We start from the raw sequence: 26,104 nt of genomic DNA on the forward strand, positions 1-26,104 counted from the left end.
GAAATAAATCACAACATCTTGAAAAATGTCCATATTACAAAGGAGGAAGTGTTGAATAAAATTCATAAAGGTGGATAAATCCCCAGGACCTGATTTTGTGTAACTAAAACTCTGTGGGAAGTGAGGGAAGTAATTGCTGGGCCACTTGCTGAGATATCTGTATCATCAATAGCCGCACGTGAGATGCCGGAAAACTGGAGGTTGGCTAACGTAGTGCCATTATTTAAGAAAGGGTGGTAAGGAAAAGCCAGGAACTATAGACCGGTGAGCCTGATATCGGAGGTGGGCGAGCTGTTGGAGGGAATCCTGAGGAACAGGATTTACATGTGTTTGGAAAGGCAAGGGCTAATTTGGGATAGTCAACATGGCTTTGTATGTGGAAAATTGTCTCACTAACTTAATTGAGTTTTTTGAAGAAGTAATGAAGAGAATTGATGAGGGCAGAGTGGAGAACATAATCTTTATGGAATTAAGTAATGCATTCGACAAGGTTCCTCACAGTAGACTGGATAGCAAGGTTAGATCACACGGAATACAGGGAGAACTAGCTATTTGGATACATAACTGCTTGAAGGTAGAAGACAGGGGGTAGTGATGGAGGATTGCTTTTCAGGCTGGAGACCAGTGACCAGCAATGTGCCACAAGGATCAGTGCTGGGTCCATTGCTTTTTGCCAATTATATCAATGGTTTGGACGTGAACAGAGGAGGTATGGTTAGTTGTTTGCAGATGACACCAAAATTGGAGGTGTAGTAGACAGCAAAGAAGATTACCTCAGAGTACAATGGGATCTTGATCAGATGGGCTGAAGAGTAGCAGATGGTGTTTGATTTAGACAAATTTGAAGTGCTGCATTTTGGAAAGACAAATCAGGACAGGACTTGTACACCTAATGGTAAGGTTCTGGTGAGTGTTGCAGAACAAAGAGACCTCAGATTGCAGGTTTGTAGTTCCTTGAAAGTGGAGTCACAGGTAGACAGACAGTGAAGAAATAATTTGGTATGCTTGATTTTATTGGTTAGTGTATGAAGTATAGGAGTTGGGAGGTCTTGTTGGGGTTGCACAGGACATTGGTTAGGCCACTTTTGGAAAACTGTATGCAATTCTGGTTTCCCTGCTGTAGGATGAAGGGTCCAGGCCCGAAACGTCAGCCTTTCTGCTCCTATGATGCTGCTTGGCCTGCTGTGTTCATCCAGCCCTGCACCTTGTTGTCTCGGATTCTCCAGCATCTGAAGTTCCTACTATCTCTGTTGTAAAACTTGAAAGGGTTCAGAAAAGGTTTACAAGGATGTTGCCAGGATTGGAGGGTTTCAGCTATAGAGACGCTGTGTAGACTGGGGCTATTTTCCCTGGAGCGTTGGAGGCTGAGGGGTGATCTTATAGAGGTTTATAAAATCATGAGCAGCATGGATAGGGTAAATAGACAAGGTCTTTTCCCTGGGGTAGGGGAGTCCAAAACTAGAGGGCATAGGTTTAAGGTGAGAGGGTAAAGATTTAAAACGGATCTAAGGGGCAACTTTTTCACGCAGAGGATGATGCGTATATGGAACAAGCTGCCAGAGGAAGTGGTGGAGGCTGGTACAATTACAACTTTTAAAGGGCACCTGGATGGGTACATGAATAGGAAGGGTTCAGTGGGATGTGGGCCAAGTGCTGGCAAAAGGGGCTAGACTTATTTCAGATATCTGGTCAGCATGGACGAGTTGAAATGAAGGATCTATTTCCGTGCTGTATATCTCTATGACTCTAAGTGCTTCATGTGCTGTGGGAATACATTATTGTAACCATTTGGCGGTTAGTCTTCTGTGAGCCTGCAAGCTGCACACAGTTGATTTGCTGTAATTTCTGATTCATAACTTGTAATATGTTTTATTGTTTGAAGTAATGTAACCTACAAAGTTAATCAATCCCTGATGAGAGATTATTAGGACATTATCATTAACATAAAAGATTGTAAGACAAGGTAGTTTAGATGACAATAAGGATGGTGTTGCAAGGTAATAGGAAAAGCCAGAATTATGTGAGATACTGCTTAAACGGCTAGGCTGTTCTGGTGATTACATTATTGGAGAGACTTAATTGTTCTGAATAGAATAGAGGAGATTTACAAGAATGTTACCAAGCCATGAAAATTGCAGTTATGAGGAAAGATCAGATGGGCGAGTGTTGTTTTCCTCACAACAAAAGATTATTTAATTAGGTGGACAATACAATGAGGGGCTTGGATAATGTGGACAGGAAAGATCGTTATCCTTTAGCAGAGAAGTTAATTACCAGGGGCCACACATTTAAGGCATCTGTAAAGAAAAAATCGGAGTTAGTGTTTCAGATCCGGTGACGCTTCCTTCTGAGGGAATGGTCACTGGACCCAAAACGTTAACTCTGATGTTTTCTTCACAGATGCTGCCAGACCTGCTGAGCTTTTCCAGCAACTTCTGTTTTTGTTCCGGACTTTACAAAACTAGTCCTTCATGTACAAGGCACAAGTCAGGAGTAAGGAACAAAGAAGGTGAGCGGGAGTGTACAGGCACAGAGCTCAAACACTTCCTACCCTGCTGCCACCATCTTGAATCAGCTGAAAGGTTTGTTCAGTTTTGCCATTGTTTAACGTGAAGGGAAGAGAGAGCAAGATTTTCTGAGGACTGGCAATCTCACGCAGATTGCTACTCTGTTCCTTCTTTTTAATGAAAGGATGGAGCTTTGCATTTCTGACAAGGGATTCCTATCAGTGCCCTTCAGAAATGCAGAACTGTACTTCCATTATGACTGTTCTCCCACGGAGCACAGCTGTCAGGGGATGCAAACCACAGCCCACTTCACAGCAGTCAGCTGGTATATGCTGAAATTTAAAGGTCCAGACAACCACTGACAGCTGCCAACAAATGATTAGTACATAAAGTAAGTATGATCTTAAGACACTAGGAGGGCAGGGGTACCAGATGTGTAGGGGATAGGGTGCCAGGTAAGTACAGTTGGTGGAGCAAAGAATGCTGCAGGAGTTGGGTGGTAAGGTTCCAGATGGATGGGGAGAGGGTGACAGTGGGTTGGGTGCCAGGTGGGTGAGATGCAGTTGCGAAGGGTTACCAAGTTTGGAAGGAAGGAGTTAGCATGCCCACTGGTGGGGTGACTCAGTTTTGGGTGCACAGCATGGGAAGGGGAAGCATGACCAGTGGTAGTGGAGTGTGGTTGAAGGGTCAAGTATAGAGTGGGGCAAGGGCACTGCATGCCCAGCAACAGGCAAAGACAGTCAACTGTAATTAAGGAATGAGGAGATTGGGTGTAGAATTGCCCAGTCCAAGCTCCCAGGTATTCCCTTCGAGTGTGCTACAAAGGGGATTGTGCAAGGTTCCCACCTCCCTTCCCATGTACACTGGAATAACAACTGTCTGGCCGGCGGAAAATTTGGGCATTTTTGGTGCCCCTGACATGGTTGGTAGCGGGTTAAAAGATGTTCATCTCACGTCGACCAGGAACGCTAACTATATTTCTCTTCCGCAATTTTATTGTGACCTGTTAAGTGTTTGTAACTATCTGTGCTTATGTTTTAGATTTCCGCAACACCAGTTGTATTAATTAATATTTAACTTCTAGACACACGACAAGAGGAGTGACAAAGCTAATTGCAACTCTTCCCGGGTAATGTCATTTTTTTTTGCCAGCATTAAATCCTCCCGGACTACAAAAGTCATGCGCGCGCGCACACAAAAAAAATGCACGACCGATTGTAACATGTAAAGGGTCTGAAATCCACAAGAGGGTGCAATGATGTGCATTTGGTATCCTGAACTAGCGCGGCTACCGTATGAGGCTGGGGTGGGTTGAATGAAGTGTGGTTTGACCTGGTCGGTGCCTGGTTATGCGCTTGGAACGTACTGTGGCAATCGCTGAGTTCCACGTAATTGTCGTGACGTTCGATTGTATTGTTTGCAACGTTCCAGCTCCTGTTGTCTGTGTTCCATTGCCATGTACATTCTAAGGAGTGCGTTGAGCAGAATCTATGCAGCAGTTCCAAGGTCTCTCTCCTACCACAGTAGCCTGGGACAGCAGGTAAGGAAAACGGAACAGCTGTTCGCTTTCTGCTCCTACGATGTTGCTTGGCCTGCTGTGTTCATCCAGCTCTACACCTTGTTGTCTCAGCTGAAACAAAGGATTTATTTTCGGTAGGAGGTTCGAGTCCCTGGTTATTTTGACCTCGAGACTTAAATTGGCTTAAAAGAATACTTTGCAACTTTGCTTTCGGAATTTGGTATAATATTGCCATGCTTTTCCGAGGCTGCCTAAACGGTTCCCTTTAAAATTAGGGTAGATGATTTGTGAAATTGATATTGAGAATTATTTGTAGGCTCAGAAGAAGTTACTCCAAGTTGCATGCAGTGAAGCACGTCAGCAATGGTGCTGGAGCAGTAGAACCAGACCAGTCCCACTGGAATGTAGGCCCTTGGTAAGGGAGTGTGTCGGAAGAATACCTTGCACACAAAAGACACTACCGTCAGGACCAGTGAGTTGTGATCAACTGATCAAAGCTTATAAGGCAAACTGGCTTTTCAGTTGCAGGTAGCATCTATTCAAAATAAGAAATGAGCTATCTTTCATAATTTTTAACATGGCACCGATGTTGAAAGAATTTAAAGTTTTAGACAGATGGAAAGTTCAATGCGTCAGCTTTAAAGGAAACTGGTAATTTGAATTAGGAAAGTATAACAATTGAGCAAATTAAAGTAAATAAAACCTGTATGATTAAACAAAACAAAACAAAAACAAAGAACTGCAGATGCTGGAAATCAGAAACAAAATCAGAAATTGCTGGAAAACCTCAGCAGATCTGGCAGCATCTGTGGAGAGAAAGAGTTAACATTTCAGGTCTGGTGACCCTTCTGTCCTGAAGAACTGTCACTGGACCCAAACTGTTAACTCTGCTTTCTTTCCACAGACTGCCAGACCTGCTGAGTTTTTCCGGCAATTTCGTTAGCCTATTTTTTCGCAGCAACTTGAACTGGGCCTCCCGATCCAGGGATAAGGATGCTACCAGAAGTACTTTGTAACCAGTGGAAGAGAAGGTGCTGGTGCAGTAGTAATGACACTGGACTAATAATCCAGCACCCAGGCTAATCATCTGGGGATATAGATTCAAATCCCATCACAGCAGCTGATGGAATTCATATTTGAAAAATAGAACATGGAATGAACTCTCAGTAATGATAGCCATAACTATTGTCACTTACTGTGATTAGGCAGAGAAATCTCTCTTCTTTATCTTGGTATGGAGTCACACAATATGGTTGAATCTTAATTGTCCTCTCAAGTGGCGTACCAAGCTATTTAATTCAGGGACATTCTGTTTTTTTTATTTGTTCTGTTGGAGCTGGGTGTTACTCACTAAACCAGCATTTGATGCTGTGGAAAAGGTCGTAGCAAGTTGTCATCTTGAACTTCTATAGGCTTTGAGGTGTAAGGACACTCGATGCTGTTAAGAAGGGAGTTTAAGGATTTTGACCCAGCAACAATGAGGGAATGCTGATGATAGTTCCAAGCCAGAATGCCATATAGCTTGGAGGGGAATTTGCAGGTAGTGGTGTTCCAATACATCTGCCATTGTCCATTTAGATAGATGTCCTATTTTGATAACCTGCGGTCACAGGTTTGGAAGGTGCTGTTGGAGGAACTTTGGTGAGTTACTGCAGTACATCTTTAAGGTGTATATGTCTTTAATCATTGTAGTGGATCGTGGGAGAGGCTGTGCTTTTGGTCAGGATCAATAGAGACTGATGGATGCTAGGCTTTTGGTAACTACTGGTTCTGAAGGCATGTTAGTTAAATTTGCAGACAACACAAAGATAGGTGAGAAACCATGTTGTGTAGGGGACATGTTGAAGGAGCAGATGGATATGGATAGGTTGAACGAGTAGGTAAAGGCCTGGCAGATAAGAATATAATGTGGGAACAGTTTTCATTTGATGGGAGAAGTTGAATTTAGATATACACTTGTGATGCCAAGGCATACAAGGCCATGGGCCAAGTGCTGGAAAATGGGCTTAGGATGGTTAGGTCATTGCTTTTGATTGGTGCAGACTGAGAAGACCAAAGGGCCTTTATCTGTGGTGTCGACCTTTATGACTCTAAACATTCTTCTATTTACATAGCAAGGTTTAGTGTAATGGCCAGTAAGGAGGGGTACATCAACTCGAGTGTTTTGAAGTTTTAAGTTCTTTTTCCATCTGCTTATACCTTTGTCCAGTTAAAATGTAGTAATCTGTTTTTACCAGCAGCAATTGACCCCCATTTCAAAGTTTTCTTGAGCGAAAGCAAATTTATTATCTGCTAATGCCGAGGAAAAATAATCAAGATGCAATACAAAGCACAGAGCCTCTGAAATCACATAGGCCCTCGTGGCCAGCTGCATGCTCACACTTGCACATACAATGTTAAAAAGGAATAGTGTCCAGTATGAAAGATTTTTTAAAAAAAAGTACAATTTAGAATCCTTAGGGTATCTAAGTCGTAAGGTTTTAACCTGTGACCATGATGGGTTAGTTGGTGTCTTGTATCATTGGTAACAGTGAAAATTGCAATTATCTTTGGGTATTTTTTGTATCCCGAATTATTTTTTTTTTTTTTTCCCCTTCTCTCTCTAATCAGTATTTTTACTGGTTGTGTTTTCTTCCTGAGACAGACAGAATCCCCAGTCTATGTTCACTGCTGTATCCTTAGTTTCATTCCTGTGTATGCCAAACACAGCTCTGGAATATGTGCTTGAATGTCTACTCTATCTTATCTTGGTGAGGTTCCATCTCCCAACACCAACCATTTTCCGACATGTATAAGTCAAAATAGAACGTGAATGCCTTCTCATATTTCTTCAGGTGGACTGCTATTTTCATTTCCTTAGACAATATGTTAATTTCTACTTGGCTGTCTCTTCTCGCTTTAATGACACCTGGCGTTTTGGTCACTTTTTTTACAAACAATTTCAGCCCATGAAAGTCCCTGGTTTTAAAGCAATGATTATATCATCATGACATTAACACTACGCTTAACATGGAAGCTTCATTGTCCAGAGTCCTGTCATATGATCTCATACAACACTACTGTCATTTACATATTTGCAATTAACCCTTTACACCACATCTTCCCCAAAGTCTCTAACACTTTATTTACACCTTCCTGCCTCCCAGTTGGAGGTACTTCGCCCTAGCCACCCTTCCAAAAATAAGTCCGTGACTCACAGAAATAAGTACTGTAGTGATTTCAAGCTCTCCAATCGAGTTTTCAACTCTGTTCTCCAAATTTTCACTTGAAGCCCTTAGTGTTTTATCATGCTTTTTGCAAGCTTGGCTTTGCTGCTTCTCCTATAAAAAGGAGGCAGTGTTTGTGATTGCTTTCTCTCGTGACAATTGTTTTCATCCCAACTGATGCTACTACTGGACAAGTCAGATCCCAAAATAATATCTGGCTTGATCATATTCCTTTTATTAACTGGTGGCCTTTTGTTGAAATATAAACAAATTTAACAATAAAACAGGAGATTGTTATACAAAAGAAAAGTAAAAATAATCCACATATAACACAGTTTAAAAGATTTCAAATACCAATGGAACAAAATCCCATCAGTTCTCCAAGACCATCACTTTACGGTTAATCAAAATCCAGAGAAATTATCCTTTCGCCTGAAATCTTTAGGTTGACTAAACTGATTATTTTCAGTTTTGGACCTGTAAGCTGCAAAGCCTTTTCTCTTCGCCACTGTACAACTGAGAGGATTAGACTTCCTCAATCCTTTAATAACCTGCAGAATTCTGACGAAGTACGCCTGGTCTGGAATTTGCAAAACAATGCTCTTTGTGCTTTCTTTACCTCTGTGTAGATGTCCTTGCACTTCATTGACCCATAAACTGCAAGTCTATCATTTTTCCCCAAAGTGGCCTTGAATAAAATCACTTTTGTTTCCTCACCTCTGCCTATCTGGCCAGTTGCATGGACTTTGGTAGCATTAAAGAATCCAATAACATCTCATCAAACACTTTGTCTACACGGTGATCCCAAATTAATTTGCCTTTCAGGGTTCCATGCTGATAACTTTCAGCTGATCAATGTAAATAATTTATGAACAAATATACACTCTTGTCCTCGTCTTTGAGCATATCTGTTGAATTTCACCCTTTCAGTAAATGGATTTCTTCTAAGGCTGCAAAGGCTATCAAAAGCTGACAAATGGAGACATTATGACACTGTTTTGTCGTTAGTGGCCTACATCAATAATATGTCATTGGCACTACACCGATAGCTTCAAGAGTAATAGTGACTTGTTCTGTGTGGGGTTATTCTGCTAATTTGGATGCAGCTGTGTATCTGATAAACCTTCACTGCCTCTAACCTGCTTGACTTCAGCCCTTTCACAAGTTCAAAGCACTCTGATATGGTTATTGATGTTGTTTTTCCCAAGGTTTCCCTTCTCTTGTCATTTCACTTGTTCACAGGCATTTTATTTGCTGTCTTTTTTTTCCACTCCCTGGGCATTTTTCCTTCTCTGGGCTTGTCCTGTGTCGACTTTAATGCCTTAATTAACCTTTTACATTATAGCAATTGGGGATGGGAAGCAAATTCTCGCCTTGTCAGTGACACCCATATCTCATCAAAGAAAGAAGGAAATGTGGTCACTCTGGTAATGCAAAACAATAGCCAATGTACTCAAGGTCCCAAAAATGACAACAATTCATATTTTGTGGTAGAACTGTCAGTATTCACAGTCTTTACCTCTTTTGAAACTTACAAACGCAGTTAAATGTGGCAATAGAGTATTCACGTAAGTGATTAAACTTCCTTTTTCCCATTTTACAATGCAACACCTCTGTTAAAACATCCTAAGGAAAGCTACGCTTTGTAATTTAAAACATATTTATTTTATAACAGCCCAATAAACTAAAATTACAGAAAAACATCTTTGGCCCTGGAAACATTTTATATTTGTGTGATGCTAAATTTTTCCACTCTCGTAGTTTGGCATAAATGGGCCAGTGGTTAGCACTCCTTCTCAGCATCAGGGACCCAAGTTCACTTCCAGCCTCGGGTGACTGTCTGTGTGGAGTTTGCACATTCTCCCCGTGTCTCTGTGGGATTCCTCCGGGTGCTCCAGTTCCCTCCCACAGTCCATAGATGTGCAGGTTAGGTGGATTGGCCATACTAAATTGGCCCATTGTGTTAGGTGGGTTAGCCATGGGAAATGCAGTGATAGGATAGGGGGTTGGATCGGTATGAACTCGACGGGCCGAATGGCCTGCTTCCATACTGTAGGGATTCTGTTCTGTAATTCAAGGTGAGCTGATGGCCTATTTGTTTTATCGCTGGACTGTTAATCCAGAAACCCAGACATTGTTCTGGGGACCTGGTTTGAATCCCAGCTTGGCCAGATGGTGGAATTTGAATTCAATAAAAAAAAAGTGGAATTAAGAGCCTAATGATGACAATGAATCCATTGCTGATTGTTGGACAAACCCATCTTGTTCGCTAATGCCCATGAGGGAAGGAAGCTACCGTCCTCACCAAGTCTGGACTACGTGTGACTCCAGACCCACAGCAACGTGGTAGACTCTTAACTGCCCTCTGGGCAATAAATGCTGGCCTAACCAGAGATGCCCACATCCCATGAATGAATTAACAAAAAGAAAAATTCCAGTTCTTCAATAACCCAGTTATTTATTTTGCTCCATATAAAATAAAATTAAAACTGAATGAGCCAAAGAGTTGTACAGCACGGAAACAGACCTGTTGGTCTACTTGTCCATGCCGATCAGATATCCTAAATTAATCTAGTCCCATTTGCCAGCATTTGGCTAATATCCCTCTTAAACCCTTCCTATTCATATACCCATCCAGATGCCTCTTAAATGTTGTAATTATACCAGCCTCCACTACTTCCTCTGGCAGCTCGTTCCAGGCACGTACCACTCTCTGCATGAGAAAGTTGCCCCTTAGGTTCCTTTTAAAAGTTTCCCCTCTCACCTTAAACCTACACCCTCTAGTTTTGGACTCCCACACCCTGGGGAAAAGACCTTGCCTATTTACCCTATCCATGCCCCTCATGATTATATAAACCTCTGTAAGGTCACCCTCAGCCTCCGACGCTCCAGTGAAAATAGCCACAGTCTATTTAGCCTCTCCCTATAGCTCAAACCCTCTAACCCTGGCAATATCCTTGTAAGTCTTTTCTGAACCCTATCATGTTCCACAACATCCTTCCTATAGCAGGGAGATCAGAATTGCATGCAGTATTCCAATAGCGGCCTAACCAATGTCCTGTACAGTCACAATATAACGTCCCAACTCCAATACTCCATACACTGACCAATAAAGACAAGCATACCAAACACCACCTTCACTATCCTGTCTACCTGTGATTCCACTTTCAGGGAACTATGAACTTGGACTCCAAGGTCTCTTTGTTCAGCAACACTCCACAGGGTTTTACCATTCAGTGTATAAGTCCTGCCCTGATTTGCCTTCCCAAAATGCAGCACCTCACATTTATCTAAATTAAACTCTATCTGCCACTCCTCAGCCCATTGGCCCATCTGATCAAGATCCCGTTTTACTCTGAGGTAACTTTCTTTGCTGTCTATGACACCTCCAATTTTGGTGTCATCTTCAAACTTATTAACCACCCCTCCAATGTTCACATCCAAATCGTTTCTATAAAATGACGAAAAGCAGTGGACCCTGCACCGATCCTTGTGGCACGCCACTGTTCACAGGCCTCCGGTCTGAAAAGCAACCCTCCACCACCACCCTCTGTCTTCTACTTTCGAGCCAATTCTGTATCCAAATGGCTAGTTCTCCCTGTATTCCATGTGATCCAACCTTGCTAACCAGCCTCCCGTGAGGAACCTTGTCGAATGCATTGCTGAAGTCCATACAGATCATGTCCACCACTCTGTCCTCATCAATCCTCTGCGTTACTTCTTCAAAACATTCAATTAAGTTAATGAGACGTGATTTCCCATGCACAAAGCCATGTTGACTGAGATATACATTTTACTACTTATTTTGTAGTTAAAGAGAATTCTTCAATAATCATGTCTGTTTTTCGGTTACATACTTATCAGGACACTGGATAACTCCCCTACTTTTGGAGACAGTGCCATAGGATCTTGTGGAGCAATTTTTAGTATCATATTGGAAAATAGCACTTCCAATGGTGTGGAATTCCCTGAGTGCCATAGGAGAGTGTCAATCTGGATTACTTTCATGAGGAGGAGTGCTACCAACTGAGGCACAGATGATAATTCATGGAAGTAGGTTGCATAAAGTAAATTGACTTTTTTTTTCCTTTATTCATTCATGGGATGGGGGCGTCGCTGGCTAGGCAGTATTTATTGCCCATCCCTAATTGCCCAGGAAGTAGTTAAGAGTCAACCACATTTCTGGGGGTTTGGAGTCACATGTAGGCCAGACCAGGTAAGGATAGCAGTTTCCTTCCCTGAAGGGCAATAGTGAACCAGATGGATTTTTCCCGACAATGGATTCATGGTCATCATTAGATTCTTAATTCCAGATATCTATTGAACTTAGATTCCACCATCTGCTGTGGCAGGATTCAGACCTGGGTCCGCAGAATGTCATCTGGGTCTCTGAATTAACAGTCCAGTGACAATACCACTAGGCCATCACCTCCCCTACCTCTGTAGCATATAGAGGGGTGGCACTACATTGGGAGATCTTCAGCCCATGTGCCCATGCTAGCTGTCTGCAAAAACACCTCCGCTTATTTTGGGATTTATGCTCAGATACTCAGGTCTATCTATTTCTACACCAATTTTAAAGTAGTTTCCTTTATTTTCTGTAGCTCGTCCTTGTTCTTCAAATCAAACTCTGCCACTTCATGCTTTGTGCTTAATTACATCTGCCACTTGAGTGCTCTATGGTGGTTTATCACTATACTTTCCACAGATCACAATATTATTCAAGTTTTGTATCATCTGCAAAGTTTGGAATTAGGCCCTGTACACCTAAGCTTAAGGTCATTAATTTAGTATGTATCAAGAAAATCAATGTTCCTGTTTCAACCCCTAGGGAATCCCACTGTATAGCTTTCTCCAGTTCAGAAAGTAGCGAATGGTTGTTTTCTGTTTTCTGTTACTCAGCCAGTTTCCATCTGTGCTGTCACTTTGGGTTTTATTCTAATAGCTTTATTTCTCCTGATAGGTTCGTGGCGCTTCAGTTAAAAATATTTTGGAAGCCTATATTCACTATAACAACCACATTGCTTTCGTTGGCCATCCCTTATTTTATCAGAAAAACTCAATCGAGTTATTTTAAAACTACTTGATGTTTTAGCAAATCTCTGTTAATTAAACTACATTTCTCTCACTGGGGCAAAATCCTAGAATTCCCACTGCTACAGCACTCTGCGCCTAGACCACAGGAACTGCAGCAGGTTTCTAAAGAGTCATATGTTCAATTATTTGAACCTGTCAGGCTGCCATATGCTTCACTTTAATATCATACAAAGACATTAAAAGTATAGTATCCTGGATTATTCAGGAAATTCATCAAAACTAGCAATCCTTAAATGCTAAGCCAGCAACACCAGTGCAAGATCCCAGATTCTCCTATAATAAAAAAAACAATTTCATGTATTTAGTTACGGTATCATAATTGGGATGGAGATGAAATTGTATTTCTGAACAACTTCAGTGTGTAACAATACTATGGCTTTAAGAGGTGTATTTTGTCCTTCTCTTTTTTTTTTGAAGAGAGGTTTAGAGTCGGAGGTGTCAAGTTGTCTTTTCGAATCCGGTAACGTAAACAGCTTTGAGACCTTGTGTGTTTTCTAAAGTTAGAACAATAGAAGCAGCCTGAATGGGTGGAGTCAGGCTCTCTCAAAACCAGGGTTTTAGTTTAGATTTCAGGCTGTTGTGGTTTTGAAGTTGGTTGTAGAAGCTGCCATACATCTCTTTCGACTGCAGCAAAAAGCTTGAGTCCTTTCTCTCTCTGGCAGAATTTTCTGTTGGTGTTCTTTTCTCCTGGACTGGCGAAACATCATATGTGAGACAATCTCTATTTTACTGAATTCGCCTTTGCCAAAGGTGTGTTTATGGGATGTTACTATATTGGAGCAGTTGCTATTTACTGGTTAAACAATCTATTTTTCTGTTAAGTTTTCCAATAGAGTTAAAGTTATACCAATTCTTCTTTCTTTTGTTGGTATTTTATTTGGGTGTAAGAATAAAATGTGTTTTGCCTAAGGCTGAGTAGTGTGACAAATCGAATTACATCTAGAACACAGCACCTTACACTTGCCTTTAAACAAGATAAAAGTTAGGGTCTCGGCTATCTGCCTCATATATTTGAATGAGGTTTGGTCTGGTCCATAACAATTGTGATTGAATAATTATTGTTAATTGTTCAGACTGAATCTCAAACTTTAGTGTTTCCCTGCAATTGCCTTTTTGATAAAATGCACATTAAATCAGCAGCATGAGCTGACTTGATTGACCAATAACTATGAAATCATCTCCTATACATACCTTTTTGAGCTACATCCGCTTGTTAAAACTAAGAATAGAATATATCTTCTGTGAAGCTGCACACAAATGATATAAAGTGTCCTTTTTTTAAATTCATTCGTGGAATGTGGACGTCAGTGGCTGGCCAGCATTTATTGCCCATCTCCAGTTGCCCTAGAGAAAGTGGTGGTGAGCTGCCTTTTTGAAGTGCTGCAGTCCATGCGCTGGAGGTAGACCCAAAATTTGGTTAGGGAGAGAATTCCAGGAATTTGACCCAGCAACAGTGAAGGGACAACAATATATTTCCATGTCAGGATGGTGACTGGCTTGAAGGGGAACTTGCAAGTGGTGGTGTTCCCGTGAATCTACTGTCCTTTTTCTTCTAGGTGGAAGTGGTCATGGGTTTGGAAAGTGCTGTCTGAGGTTCTTTGGTGAATTTCTGTAGTGCATTTTGTAGATAGTGCACACTGCTGATACTGAGTGTTAGTGGTGGGGGGAGTGATGTAGTGCCAGTCAAGCATGCTGCTTTATCCTGGATGGCATCAAGTTTTTTTTTAAATAGAGGTATTAAGGTACTGTGAAGCTGAATTAACTTAAAGGCCCTTTCACAGCAGTACAGTTGTGTGTGTGCATATTGGAGATATCATGATGTAAGTCAGCTGTATGTGTATTACACAGTTCAGCATGACTGTGCCTTCCATCTGTACATGAAGCAACATTTCCTGCCCTAATGGGCATTAGTGAGCCAGGTGGGTTTTTATGACAATTGATGATGGTTTCACATTCAATGCAGATTTTATTCATTGAGTTTAATTCCATCAGCTGCCATGGTTAGTCTGGGTCTCTGGGGAATTAGTCTGGCGACATTACCACTGCACCACCATCTCCTGTTTTAATGGATAGGCAGCTAATGTGACATGAAGGTCTGTTGCAGAAAATAAAATGGGATATATCCATGTCAATGTTCAATCTTCCGTTCTCTCACTTCCAGAGATCAATAGGTACTTCCAGAGACAGCAATCAGCTCAACGGCACTTTTTATGAATTTCGCAGTTACATCATACAGCCTGGGAAGGTGGCTGACTTTATGAAGCTTACAAGTGATAATATCCACCTACGTACTGCCCAATCTGAACTAGTTGGGTACTGGTCAGTGGGAATTGGGTGTCTGAATGAAGTTTTTCATATTTGGAAATATGGTAAGAAAAGAATACCAAAGAGATTCTTATTCAAATAGCCTGTTCTACTCTCTACTCAGGAGGAGAAATGGCCGTAAGAGAGCAATGGCAGAATGCATTGTTGTGTAGAATGCTGCAGGAAATGGGCACGCATGTGTTTCCCAGCCTTCCACTCTGCTGAGGTCTTATCCTGAAGGGTGTTAATAGGGAGCTCTGACATTCTGTTCTCCATGGGCATGTCAGAGGGACTTTAACATCTTTTCTGAAAAACATCAACTCTAGACCATGAACTACAGTGCTACCTTGGTGCACTCTCTTGGATGTCACTCTTTTTGTGCTGAATCCCTGGTATAAGGCTTCACCCCCAGAGCTCTGTTATTCAGAGACCAGCGTGCAACCCATTGAATCATGGCTAATGTTGAAACAGAATTGGTGCAGCTGGTTTGAGGGGCAGAGTGGTTTATTCCTGTTCTTGTCTTCCAAGTCATTTAGTAGTAAATAGTTTGGAAACACACTGCAATGCCTATTTCTCGAGTCAAAAATGGCATCTTCAGGAGCCACAGCACCATTTACATGGGGCTGCAAATTAGGAACTGGGGGAGTAAGCAGATGTGTGTCTGCTGCACTTTGCTTAGATCACTTTATGGTTGTCGTATTTAATGTGATTATTTGTAATATTTAATATACAGACCCCTCCACTTGCAATGTCTAAGGCTTGTACTATTAACACATATGAATGATGGACTATTTCAGATCATCTTTTCCTTAGGCAGTTACAAGGAACGATCAGCAGTCCGAGAAGCCCTGGCAAACGATAAAGACTGGCAACAAAATTATATCTCAAAAATGCTGCCAATGCTGCTCAATCAAACCAATGAGATTGTCTACATGGTGCCCTGGGCGGAGTTGGGCAAACCACCGAAAAAAGGCAAGCATAATCACCTAACCTCGGTCTTCACCCGTCCGTGCTGTTCCATACACAATGTTGCAGGTTGGCACCCAACAATGCAACCAGTTCCACCAGAAAGTTCATTTGGGTCTCGAGCCTTTTCTTTTGTAAAATGTCAACAGTCAATGAGACAGCTAGCAACTAAGATCATGTGTTTGAACAGTTGATATCAACAAACGGTAATTGTTTGAAGGTTGGAAATGTAGCAGTATGAAGTATCTGTCTTGCGTCTCAAGTTGATATAGTGATCAATTTCTTTTGTGCAAACCAGGTTATATGAATTTAAGATGTTGTACACAGCGACTTTCGAGAAAAACGAAACTGTATATTCTGTGCATTATATGTTTATGTGGCTCGGTGTAATGTGTTTTCCAAGAACTACAAGTACCATTGTGTGGATTACTGTAATATCCAAGCCTTCACTGCAGGTTATGGTTGTAATTCTGAAAACTATGACTTTAAGTGAAACAACTAAGACATTCGTAGGTTCCCGTAGGAATCAATGCTAAAATCAGATTTGGATACCTTTGGACATTTCCCAATCAGAAAAAATGCAATGCACAGGTAGAAATACTGTGCCAAAAATTTGTAGCACTGTGCATTCGTACTTTAAATAACTTGCAAAATGAAATCACTGAATACAAGGGAAACGCAATGCAATGTCAGTAGATCCTTTTCAATTCAGCAGGTCACCATCTAGTGGCAAAGGTTGATCAGTGCAGGCAGCAACTACCTGCAGCAACTAATCTCTACCACTAGATGGTGCCCAGAATTTCTGTGCAAGATCATAATGGAAGCCAGGAACGAGATGAGTAGCTGAAGGACAATTTCATTGTCAAAGATGGGAACGCAGAGGAGGTTTTGGCAGCGTAGGAGGAGAGATTGAAGGTGAAGGCAGGAACACAGTGGGAATTCTCATGTGAATAGGGTTGCCACAGTCTGTGATAAACATTGGAAGTCTGTGGTAAACCATATTAAAGTGAAACTGACAATGCTGAACAGATATGTTTACACTATTTTATTAACAATGTTGAAGTGAAACAACGTTAAGTAGTTCAGTGTTAAACAGAGACTAGCTGTATTCATGTACAGATGTAATACTTGATTCTACAAAATAGCTCTTATTCATTTTGCACATTCTTCCTATGTCTGCATGGGTTTTCTCTGGGTGGTCTGGTTTCCTCCCACAGTCCAAAGATACGCAGATTAGGTGGATTGGCTGTGCTAAATTGCCCATGATGTGCAGGCTAGGTGGAATAGCCATGGGAGTTACAGGGTTACAGGGATAAGGTAGGGATCATGGGTCTGGATGGGATGCTCTTAGTAGGGTCAGTGTGGATTCGATGGGTCGAATGGCCTGCTTCCACACTGTCAGAATTCTGTGATTCTGTTCATACTAGAATGCCATCCATCATAACTCTGCATTGGTTTATTGTCTGTGTCACCTCACTTTATGCTGAAACCAATAGACCATTGCCAACTAACCTTAGTGGTTGTCAACATGTATCAAGTAGAACGGAGTTTCCTTTTGAATCAGCAGCGTCAGGGAAATCATGTTGTGATACCCCTTGTATAACCAGTGAGTCCGATCTTGATGCTTATTTGAATTCTGTGTCCAAGGTTATCTCCAAGTCAGTTTTTTTTTATTTGCTTCCATGATCTGGGTATAAGCTAGGTCAGCACTTGTTGTCCATCCCTAAATACCCTTAGGAAGTTGGTAGTGAACTAGCTTTGAATCACTGCAGTCTTTGGAGTGTAGAGCCCTCACAATTCTGTTCAGGAAAGGAGTTCCAGCTTTGACCCAGCAACACTGAAGGAATGACAATTATAGTTCTAAGTCAGGATATTGAGTGGCTTGGCCGGGGGTGGGGGTTTTGGATTTTGCCAGTGGTGTTTTTCCTATGTATCTGCTGCCCTTGTCCTTGTTCTTATAGATAATGGTCATTGGTTTGGAAGATGCTATTGGAGGAGCCTTGGTGAGTTATGCTAGTGCATACTGTGGATAGCACATACTCTTGCCATAGTGGTGAAGGGTGTGAATAGTGGATAGGGTGCCAGTCAAGTGGGCTGCTTTGTCCTGGATGGCATCAAACTGCAAGTGTTGTTTGAACTGCACTCATCCAGGCAAATGGAAAATATTCCATCCCTGACCTGACTTGAGCCTTGTAGATGGTGGGCAGGCGTTTGGAGGCTAGGAATTCCACACCTTGGACCCGCTGTTGTAGCCACAGTATGTATATGGCTCGTTCAGTTTTTACTGGTCAACAATAACCCCCAAGTTATTGATGGAGGTGGATTCAGAAATGGCAGTGTCATTGATTGTCAAGGGGCAATAATCAGATTCTCTCTTATTGGAGGTGGTCACTGCCTGGCTCTTGTATGATCTGGAATACCAGCTATTAAACTGTCTTACTTACATCTGTATAATACAATTGTTCTTTAATAGACAAGATTTTATTTGATAAACTGAACTCTTGACACATGCATCAGTGTGCATTGTTTGGTTTTCTTGGATTTCAAACGAAGGTTCTACAAAGGATATGCCTTTCATTGGTGAGTGCTAATATTGTATGATTCTCCATCAATATCTCACTGTAACCTAATTAGAGTCTTGTAAAAGTTCAACATCATCTTGATTAGATACTTCTAATTGTCTAGATACAAAACCAGGGATACTTTTGGTATGTGTTTTTATAATCCTTTGTAGAAAAGAGCACGTACACGCATTGTTCTGGTATTTTGTTTCTGCGCCCTAAATTTCTCTGTAATATGTTGTTTGCACTTATTAAATGGCTTCCTTTCTCTTTTAATGTACCTAATTCCAAATAGGTGTATATGAGCTGGTCAGTTACCAGATGGTACCAGGTGGACCTGTTGTGTGGGGGAAAGCCTTCCAGAAAGCAGTCAGTGCGCACAGCAATGTGGGTTATTGCACACTAATTGGAGTATTCCACAGTGAGTTTGGCCAGCTCAACAAAGGTAAGACCTAAGTTTTAAGCTTAAGACTATTATCTGTAGTGGAGTAATCCTGCATAATTATTCATTTGAAAGTGATTTATTCCATATATCCTCATGTGTATTCCCAAATATTAGGTCCATCATTTCCGTCATATGTACTTACTGTAATACTCAATGTTTTCAATTTGAGATTTCACAGAACCCAAGATTCATCTGAGTGTAATTCAGTCAGACCGGACTTGCACAGGCAAGGCAAAGAGGTGACTCGGAGTACAAAATTATTCAATGTTTAACATTGCGCTGCACTTTAACACTCTGAGCGCAAGTTCAAGCTCTGAAGTTGTTCAACAGTAATTTCGATTATCCCTTTGGTACAGCAAAACACTGACTAAACATGGTTTAGAGTGGGAGAGGCATTTGGAAGAAAGATGCGATGGAAGGGAGGTTTTTGAGGAGGCTTTTATGAATGGATGAAGAGAAATACCAAGATCTTGGAAAGGGTGGTTAAAGGCTTTACCATCAGCGGGATTTTAATGTTAATGAAATAACTTGTATTGAAGTAGAAAGGCATTGAATTTAACACTCTAGCAGAATTAATTGCCTATGGTGTTAAAGCAGCACAAAACTAGCAGCTTCAAGGAGTCTTGGGGTTCTTCTGTTCTGTTTGAACAACAGAGCGGAGCCAGGACTGTGTTCCTTGCAGGAGTTTTTCTAGTACTATTCAGAAAGGGTTAAGGTAACTCAGCAGGGGTGTGGGAAGCAAGAGACCATACTTGAATGTAATATCTGGGTGTGCACAATATTTGGAGAGACTGACAGTACTGGAATAGAGAATAGTAAGTTAATAAGTGGAGTCTGAGTCACAGAGAAAGTAATGAAATCTAAATCAGGATTACACTGCATTTATGTGAATGCACAGGGTTAATAAGATTGGGACATTCCCAACTGGCAACCTGTGCCTGTATTATGATGTGGTGATAATGGAGATCTGACATGAGGAAAAGCAAGTTAGAGTATTAAGTATTCCTGATTACAATGTGTTCTGACAATACAGGATAGGAAGAAAAGGAGTGGATTGTCACTTTTGGTGAAGGAGATAATTGTAGTACTGGAGAAAGTGGATGTTTCGGAGGGTTCAAAGAATAAAAAGGATACAATTACGTTGCTTGGTATAATATAAATTCTTCAGCTAGTGGGAAGGATATAGAGGAACAAATCTGCATATCAGAGTAATCATAATGATAACCTGTAGATTGGTAGGATATTGGTAGTGTTAGGGGCAATGAGAGACCAGCGTTCCTAGATCAAGTTCAAGAGAATTTCATACAGGATTATGTGTCCAGTCTAACAAAAGAAACATTGGGAAAGAAGTGGACTAGGTGAAGTGAGAACAGAATTGGTTAATGGGTATTTTTCAGACTGGAAGAAAGTTTGGAATGAAGTTCCTAGGAACCAGTATTGGTATCCTTGCTTTTCTTGATATATAAGAATGATGTATATCATGATGTATTAGGGACTATTTCAATGTGTGCTGATTTCCCAAAATTTGGGAGAATTATAAACTAAAGAGAACATTGTATACCCTTCAAAAGAGTATTGACAAGTCGGTAGAATGGTTGGATAAGTGGCACATGAAGTTCAATGTGGGAAAAGTCTGAGGTGATATATTTATTTTTGATACAAAGAAAATGGGGAGAGAGCAAGAGAGTATAAAATATAATGTATTACTCTAAAGGGTGTGCAGGAGCAAAAAGATCTGGGTGTGTATGTAACATGTCATTAAAGATGGTAGGACAGGTGGAGGCAGCTGTTAATAAAACATACAGTATTCTAGGTTTCATCAATAGAGCATAAACTATGAGGGCAGAAGAGTTATAATGAACTTGTAGAGGAGACTGGTTAAGCTTCATCTGGAGTATTGTGTACAGTTGTGGGCACCACACTATAGAAAGGATGTGAATGCATTGGAGAAAGTGGAGAACTGGTTTATGAGAAATTTCAGTTCTGACAATAGATTGGAGAAGTTGATAATGTGTTCCTTTTGAAAGGAAATTTGATAGAAGCCTACAAAATCATGAGAAATCTGAACAGAGTAAATGGGGATGAACTGTTCCTGCTTATAATAGGATGGAGAACCAGGCAATGCAGTTTTAAAGTGTTTTGCAAGAGAAGCAAATGTGAAGTTAGATAAACTAAATCACGTAGCGGGTGGTCTGGGTTGAGAGCGCAAATACATGGAAGTGTGGTGGAAGTAGGTTCAATCAAAGCATTCAGGAGGATATTAGATGATTGGGTGATTTAAGTAATGTGCAGGACTACGGTGTGAAGGCAGGAGATTGGCAATAAGTTAGAATGCTCCGAGCTGGTGCACACTGGGCTGAATGGCCTCCTTGTGCATTGTAACAGTTCTGATTGTCTGATCAGGCTCTGGACCCAGATCCGTGCGAGCACGTCAGTATCCTAGCAAGTTGTGCATTACAGTGAGCACAAAAGTAGCCCGTTTCAGGAAGCATTGTGTTCTGCAATTGACCTCTACCTGTAGAAGGCTGATTTTAGAATGTTGATCTTGCTTGTGACAGGTCCTTGCATCTGATGACGAAGGAAGTTGAATGCCACCAGATTGTATGCACATGAAAGACAGGTCTGATAAATAATATTACATCTCACTGATGTAGTGCGCTGTAATTAGAGCCCCAGTATTTCCAGTATTACTAAACGTTACTTTCCCTTTTTAGAAAAAGGCCACTGTGAACCATACCTCAGTTTGCTTGACTTTTGCACCAATGTTGATTTGAGAGCAAGGACCACAATTCTATACTAAACGAGAATTCTTATTTATTACAACAAATGAGGTGTTAGTGCAGGTATACAGTTGTAAACCATTGGTGTGTAACATTGAGGTGCTAAAACTTTAACCTGTTTATAAACTTCCAGTTACACAGATACAGACAAACAGGGAAAATAAGATTACTGGTGAAGAATAAAAAAAATCTGGAAAATCAGTTCAGTGGTCCTTGTTTCCCGATTCTGATGTTGAGATGATCTTCCTTCAGCTAGCTAGGCCCTAGATGTTCGGAATGTTCAAAGAGGCAAAGAGTCTTGTAGATTGTGTCTGATTTATCAATTTAAAGGTCACAATTTATAGTAACTGCTGCAGGAAACGTAACCATTTTTCCTCCAGTTTAAACTGAGTTATTCTACTGCAGAGAATAGGCAGCTTCTGCTGGGTAGTACAACAGCACATACTTCAATGTCTTTCTCACTGCATGTCTGTAACTTGTTTCCAGTTCAAACCTGCTGAGTTAGCTGAGAGCCAAAACACCTTCGTTTGTAAACAATTCCTTGGCTGCTGATGGTCTGCACATGGCAGGAATCTGTAACCACAAAAACAGAGTGCATAACAGGTATTGAATTCCTGACTCTGAAGTAGCCATCCTGGTAAATCCCTGCTTTCAAAACAATTTTTTTTCCTCCTTGCAGTGCACAGATTTTAAAAACAAAAATAAAACGACACCAACTCATACCATAACTTCTTTGAATAGACATTTGAACACTACTCATAGTCCCTCAGCACCCAATGTTACCCCAGTTTCAAATCCTCTTCTTCAATACTTGTACCTCTTCACCACCTGGACAGAAGTTGTTCTAATTTGTTGCTGTGCTTTCACAGTCCATGCCCTCTGGTGGCATGAAGATGGGGATCATCGAGCGTCTGGAAGGCGCAGGGCACATGAAGATGTTAGAGTGGTGGCAGCAGGTAAGGCCTTTTTATGAGAATATGGGAATGGATTGCTTGCTGAGTCCGACTGGTCATTTCAGTTACATGCTTTTAAAGTTGTCTTTATTTATGGGGGCTTCTCATGGTGTGGTATGCTTCTGGTAGAGTTGATTATTTTTTAAATTAATTCATGGGATGTTGATGCTGCTGGCTGGGCTAGCATTTATTGCCCATCCCTAATTGCCCTTGTGAAAATGGTGGTGAGTTGCATTCTTGAACCACTGCAGTGCATTTGGTGTAGGTACACTTATAGTGATCTTTGGGCTGGAGTTCCAGGATTTGGACCCAGCAAGACTAAAGGGATGGCAATATATTTCTCAGTCATGATGGTGAGTGTCTTCAAATGAGCTTGCAGATGTTATGCTCCCATATTTCTGCTGCCCTTGTCCTAGAGGGAAGTGGTCATAAGTTTGGAAGATACGTTCTAAGGAGCCTTCGTGAATTTCTCCATTGCATCTTATAGTAGTTCACACTGCTGCTCCTGAGCATCAGTGGTGGAGGGAGTGAATGGTTGTCAGTCTGTTTCCAGCCATTTGTCTGCTTTGAGCTGGGTGGTGTCAGGCTTCTTGAGTATTGTTAGAGCTGCACCCATCCAGGAAAATGGGGAGTGTTCCATCAGATTCCCGAATTGTACACTGTAGGTGGTGGATAAGCTTTGGGGAGTCAGGAAGTGAGTTACTTGCTACAGGATTACTAGCCTTTGACCTGCTGTTGTAGTCACTTTATTTATATTGCTAGTCCATTCAGTTTCTGGACAGTTGGAACTTGATAGAGGCGATTCTTGTTAGAGATCATCATGACTATCTGGCAGTTGTGTGGTGTGAATTTCACTTGCCACATGTCAGACCAAGCCTGTATCTTGTATCATGGACTCCCTCGGTATAGGAGGTCATGATTTTTGCGAACCATTGTGCAGTTAATAGTGAACATCCCCACTTCTGCCCTGGTGAGAGAAAGTCATTGAAGCAGCTGAAGATGGTTGAGCCCCAGAAACTCACCTGAGGAAATCCGGTGATATTCTGGAGTTGAGATGACTGACTTTCAACATCTACAGCTCCTTTTGTGCGACATGATTCCAACCAGCAGAGCATTTCCCCAATTCATATTGACTCCAGTTTTGCTATCTCTCTTTGACGTCCCACCCTGTCATATGTGGCCTTGATGTCAAGAGCAGTCACATTCCCGTCTGGAATTCAGCTCTTTAGTCTATGTTTGAACCAAACTCTATAATGAAGCCAGGAGCCGAGTGGCCCTGGCAGAACCCAAACTGAGCATCAATCAGCCACTGTCTTCTTTTCTGGTATGGATTTACACAGCCTACTTGGTCTGATGTGGTCGAGGAAAACCACTGGGTGGTCTGATTTAAAAAGAGGCTGTCATCTAAAGCAAGATGGTATAAAATGCACAAGTTCTATGGTGGATGTTGTAGAGAATGAGAGAGACTTGAGAGAACAAACAAAGGCATCTCTGAAGCACTGCTGTTGCAGGTTGCATTTATCAGAACAGCTACAAGGGAAACGAAGGAATTTGGATCTCCCACTTGCGTCCACTGTTTTCAACCCCAACTCCTCTTACCAAGTGAACCAGCAATTCATATGCCCTTCTTTCAATCTAGTCTACTGTATTGTCTGCTCACAATGTGGTGAACGCTGCACTCAGGACACCCAATCGCAGACTGAGAGTGCACTTTGCGGAACCTCCACCAATCTGTCCACGTGTGTTTGCAGTAATCACTTGATATGTCAAATAGACTTTAATAACCCTGTATGAGTCCTTGATAATAAGGTTCTGTACAAAATTCCTTAAACTTTCGGGTTCCCAGTGAAATCACTTCTTGCCGCGTGTCAGTTGCAAATATCTGTGTTACAGCTCATAAAGTTACAGTTGCCACTGTATTACACACTTCTGGAGCCAGTGGGACTTGACCACAGACCTCCTGGCTCTGATGTAGAGCCACTACCACAGTGTCACAAGAGTCCATCAGTTATCTCTATACATTAATAGTGAAAAACAGAAAAGTAGGTCCTCTTACAAATATGTAAAACAATTTTTTTCTGTCTCCTGATGTGATAATTGTTTCAGTGCATGCATTTTAATGGTGTCTGCTTGACGCACAATGTACATCATATTGGACCAATGTTGTAACATTCTGTGATATGTTTTAAATGTTACAGGATACTACTGCACTTTTTTCTTTTGTTTTTGTTTTACAGTGAGGGATAGTGCCTCATACCTGGTGTCACAGACTAACAAGCTTCTACTTCCAACTCCATATTCACCTCTGAAATGATTCCACACACTGAACACTGGTGGTTGTGCTTTCTTTCCTTTGAATGGTGCCTGTCATGCAAGTGATCCCTTTGAAATCGAGCCTCGTGGTGTTGTGATAATGGTCACTGGCCAGAGCTAATTTTATTTTGTACACTTTTTAATGGCTGAATTGCTTGGAATAAAACATTAATCATAAATCTGTTGTGTGATGTTAAATTTTGGAATTTATCACAATGTTTGCATATTTTTGTGCTCCGTTTCCATTTTTTCATGAGTTTAATTACTTAACACAGGGACAGTAATGTATAATCAGCCAGTGTATTTGAGGTGGTGGTAAGGTTTGAGTGTTTCCAGGCTCAAGTACAAAATCACAGCGTGGCCACCTATGAAAGTTATTCCTCCAGCACAATGTAATAAGTGGAAGTTAGTTTCTTAACACATTTTTTGTGTGTAGTGAGTCAGAGTTTAAAACATTTATGTCTCCAGGCCTGATTGATGAACAGATCACCCAATCACTCAGTCCTGGTCACCACTTAGCATTGTGTGATTTTGCACCCTACCATAAGTAAATTGTGCAATATAAAACGTTTTGGAAATTGTGCTCTTTTAGGCTTAATGTTACTTCATAAATAGTGACAAACGTTCTTGATAATCTATCTGAATAAACTTTGTTTTTCTTTTAAAGTAATTTTTGTATGCTCCAGGATTGGCTAACTTCAGTTGGCGAAATATTATAACATGTGCATAGCTCACAGATCAGCCATAATGTCATTGAAATGGGCTTCAGGAGCTAAACAGTCTCTTTCTGTGCCTGTGCTCCCAAAATAGGTTGTGATGAGATGAATGACCTAACACTAGAAAGATGAAAAAGACAGTGCACTACCTGTAATTTTACACTTACTGGTTTATTTGGCAATTATTCAGAGTTTTCATGAAAATAGACAAAAGTAAGAAAAAGAGACAAAAATAGAAATTAATGGAAAAGCTCAGCATGTCTGGCAGCTTCTGTGGATCCATCCTCTCTCCAGAAATGCAGCCAGACCTGCTAGACTTTTCCAGCAATTTCTATTTTTGTCTCTGATTTACAGCATCTGCTGTTCTTTCAGTTTTTTTTTAAAGTAAGAAATACTTTGACCTGCAAGGAAATTTAAATTTCAGGAGAAAAGGAACTGAGTGGTATGTTTTTCTAAGAACAAGAGTATAGATTAAAGAGTGTGCATGAGGTATACCTTACCATGTCTTACTGAATTTTAGAGCATTTTTTGAGCAAAGTTTGTCGCTGGAAAACTCAGTGTTGTCCTGCCAGATTCTTCTCTTCTGCTATGATGCAAACTATTCTGCAGATTTGTGTTTTCCATCTAATGTATTATTTTAATTACACACAATACACTTCATTAAGATATGCCCTGTGTAAGGGTTATGCTCTATACTTGCTGCTGTGATTGAAAGATTATGTGGCAGAGGAAGTTTG

At 41.1% G+C, this 26,104-nt stretch overlaps 1 protein-coding gene across 1 annotated transcript; it reads left to right on the forward strand.

The window, feature by feature from the left end:
- Window positions 1-3,776: 3,776 nt before the first annotated feature.
- On the forward strand, window positions 3,777-24,830 carry nipsnap3a (nipsnap homolog 3A (C. elegans)). Its single transcript, XM_020513297.2, has 6 exons — window positions 3,777-4,047; window positions 14,491-14,698; window positions 15,447-15,605; window positions 18,456-18,605; window positions 22,255-22,341; window positions 24,576-24,830. The coding sequence occupies exons 1-6, from the start codon at window positions 3,964-3,966 to the stop codon at window positions 24,650-24,652; spliced, it is 765 nt and encodes a 254-aa protein (XP_020368886.1). The 5' UTR covers window positions 3,777-3,963; the 3' UTR covers window positions 24,653-24,830.
- Window positions 24,831-26,104: the final 1,274 nt, after the last annotated feature.

This window comes from Rhincodon typus, chromosome 3 (genome assembly GCF_021869965.1).
Source record: "Rhincodon typus isolate 14 chromosome 3, sRhiTyp1.1, whole genome shotgun sequence".
Classification (NCBI taxonomy): domain Eukaryota; kingdom Metazoa; phylum Chordata; class Chondrichthyes; order Orectolobiformes; family Rhincodontidae; genus Rhincodon; species Rhincodon typus.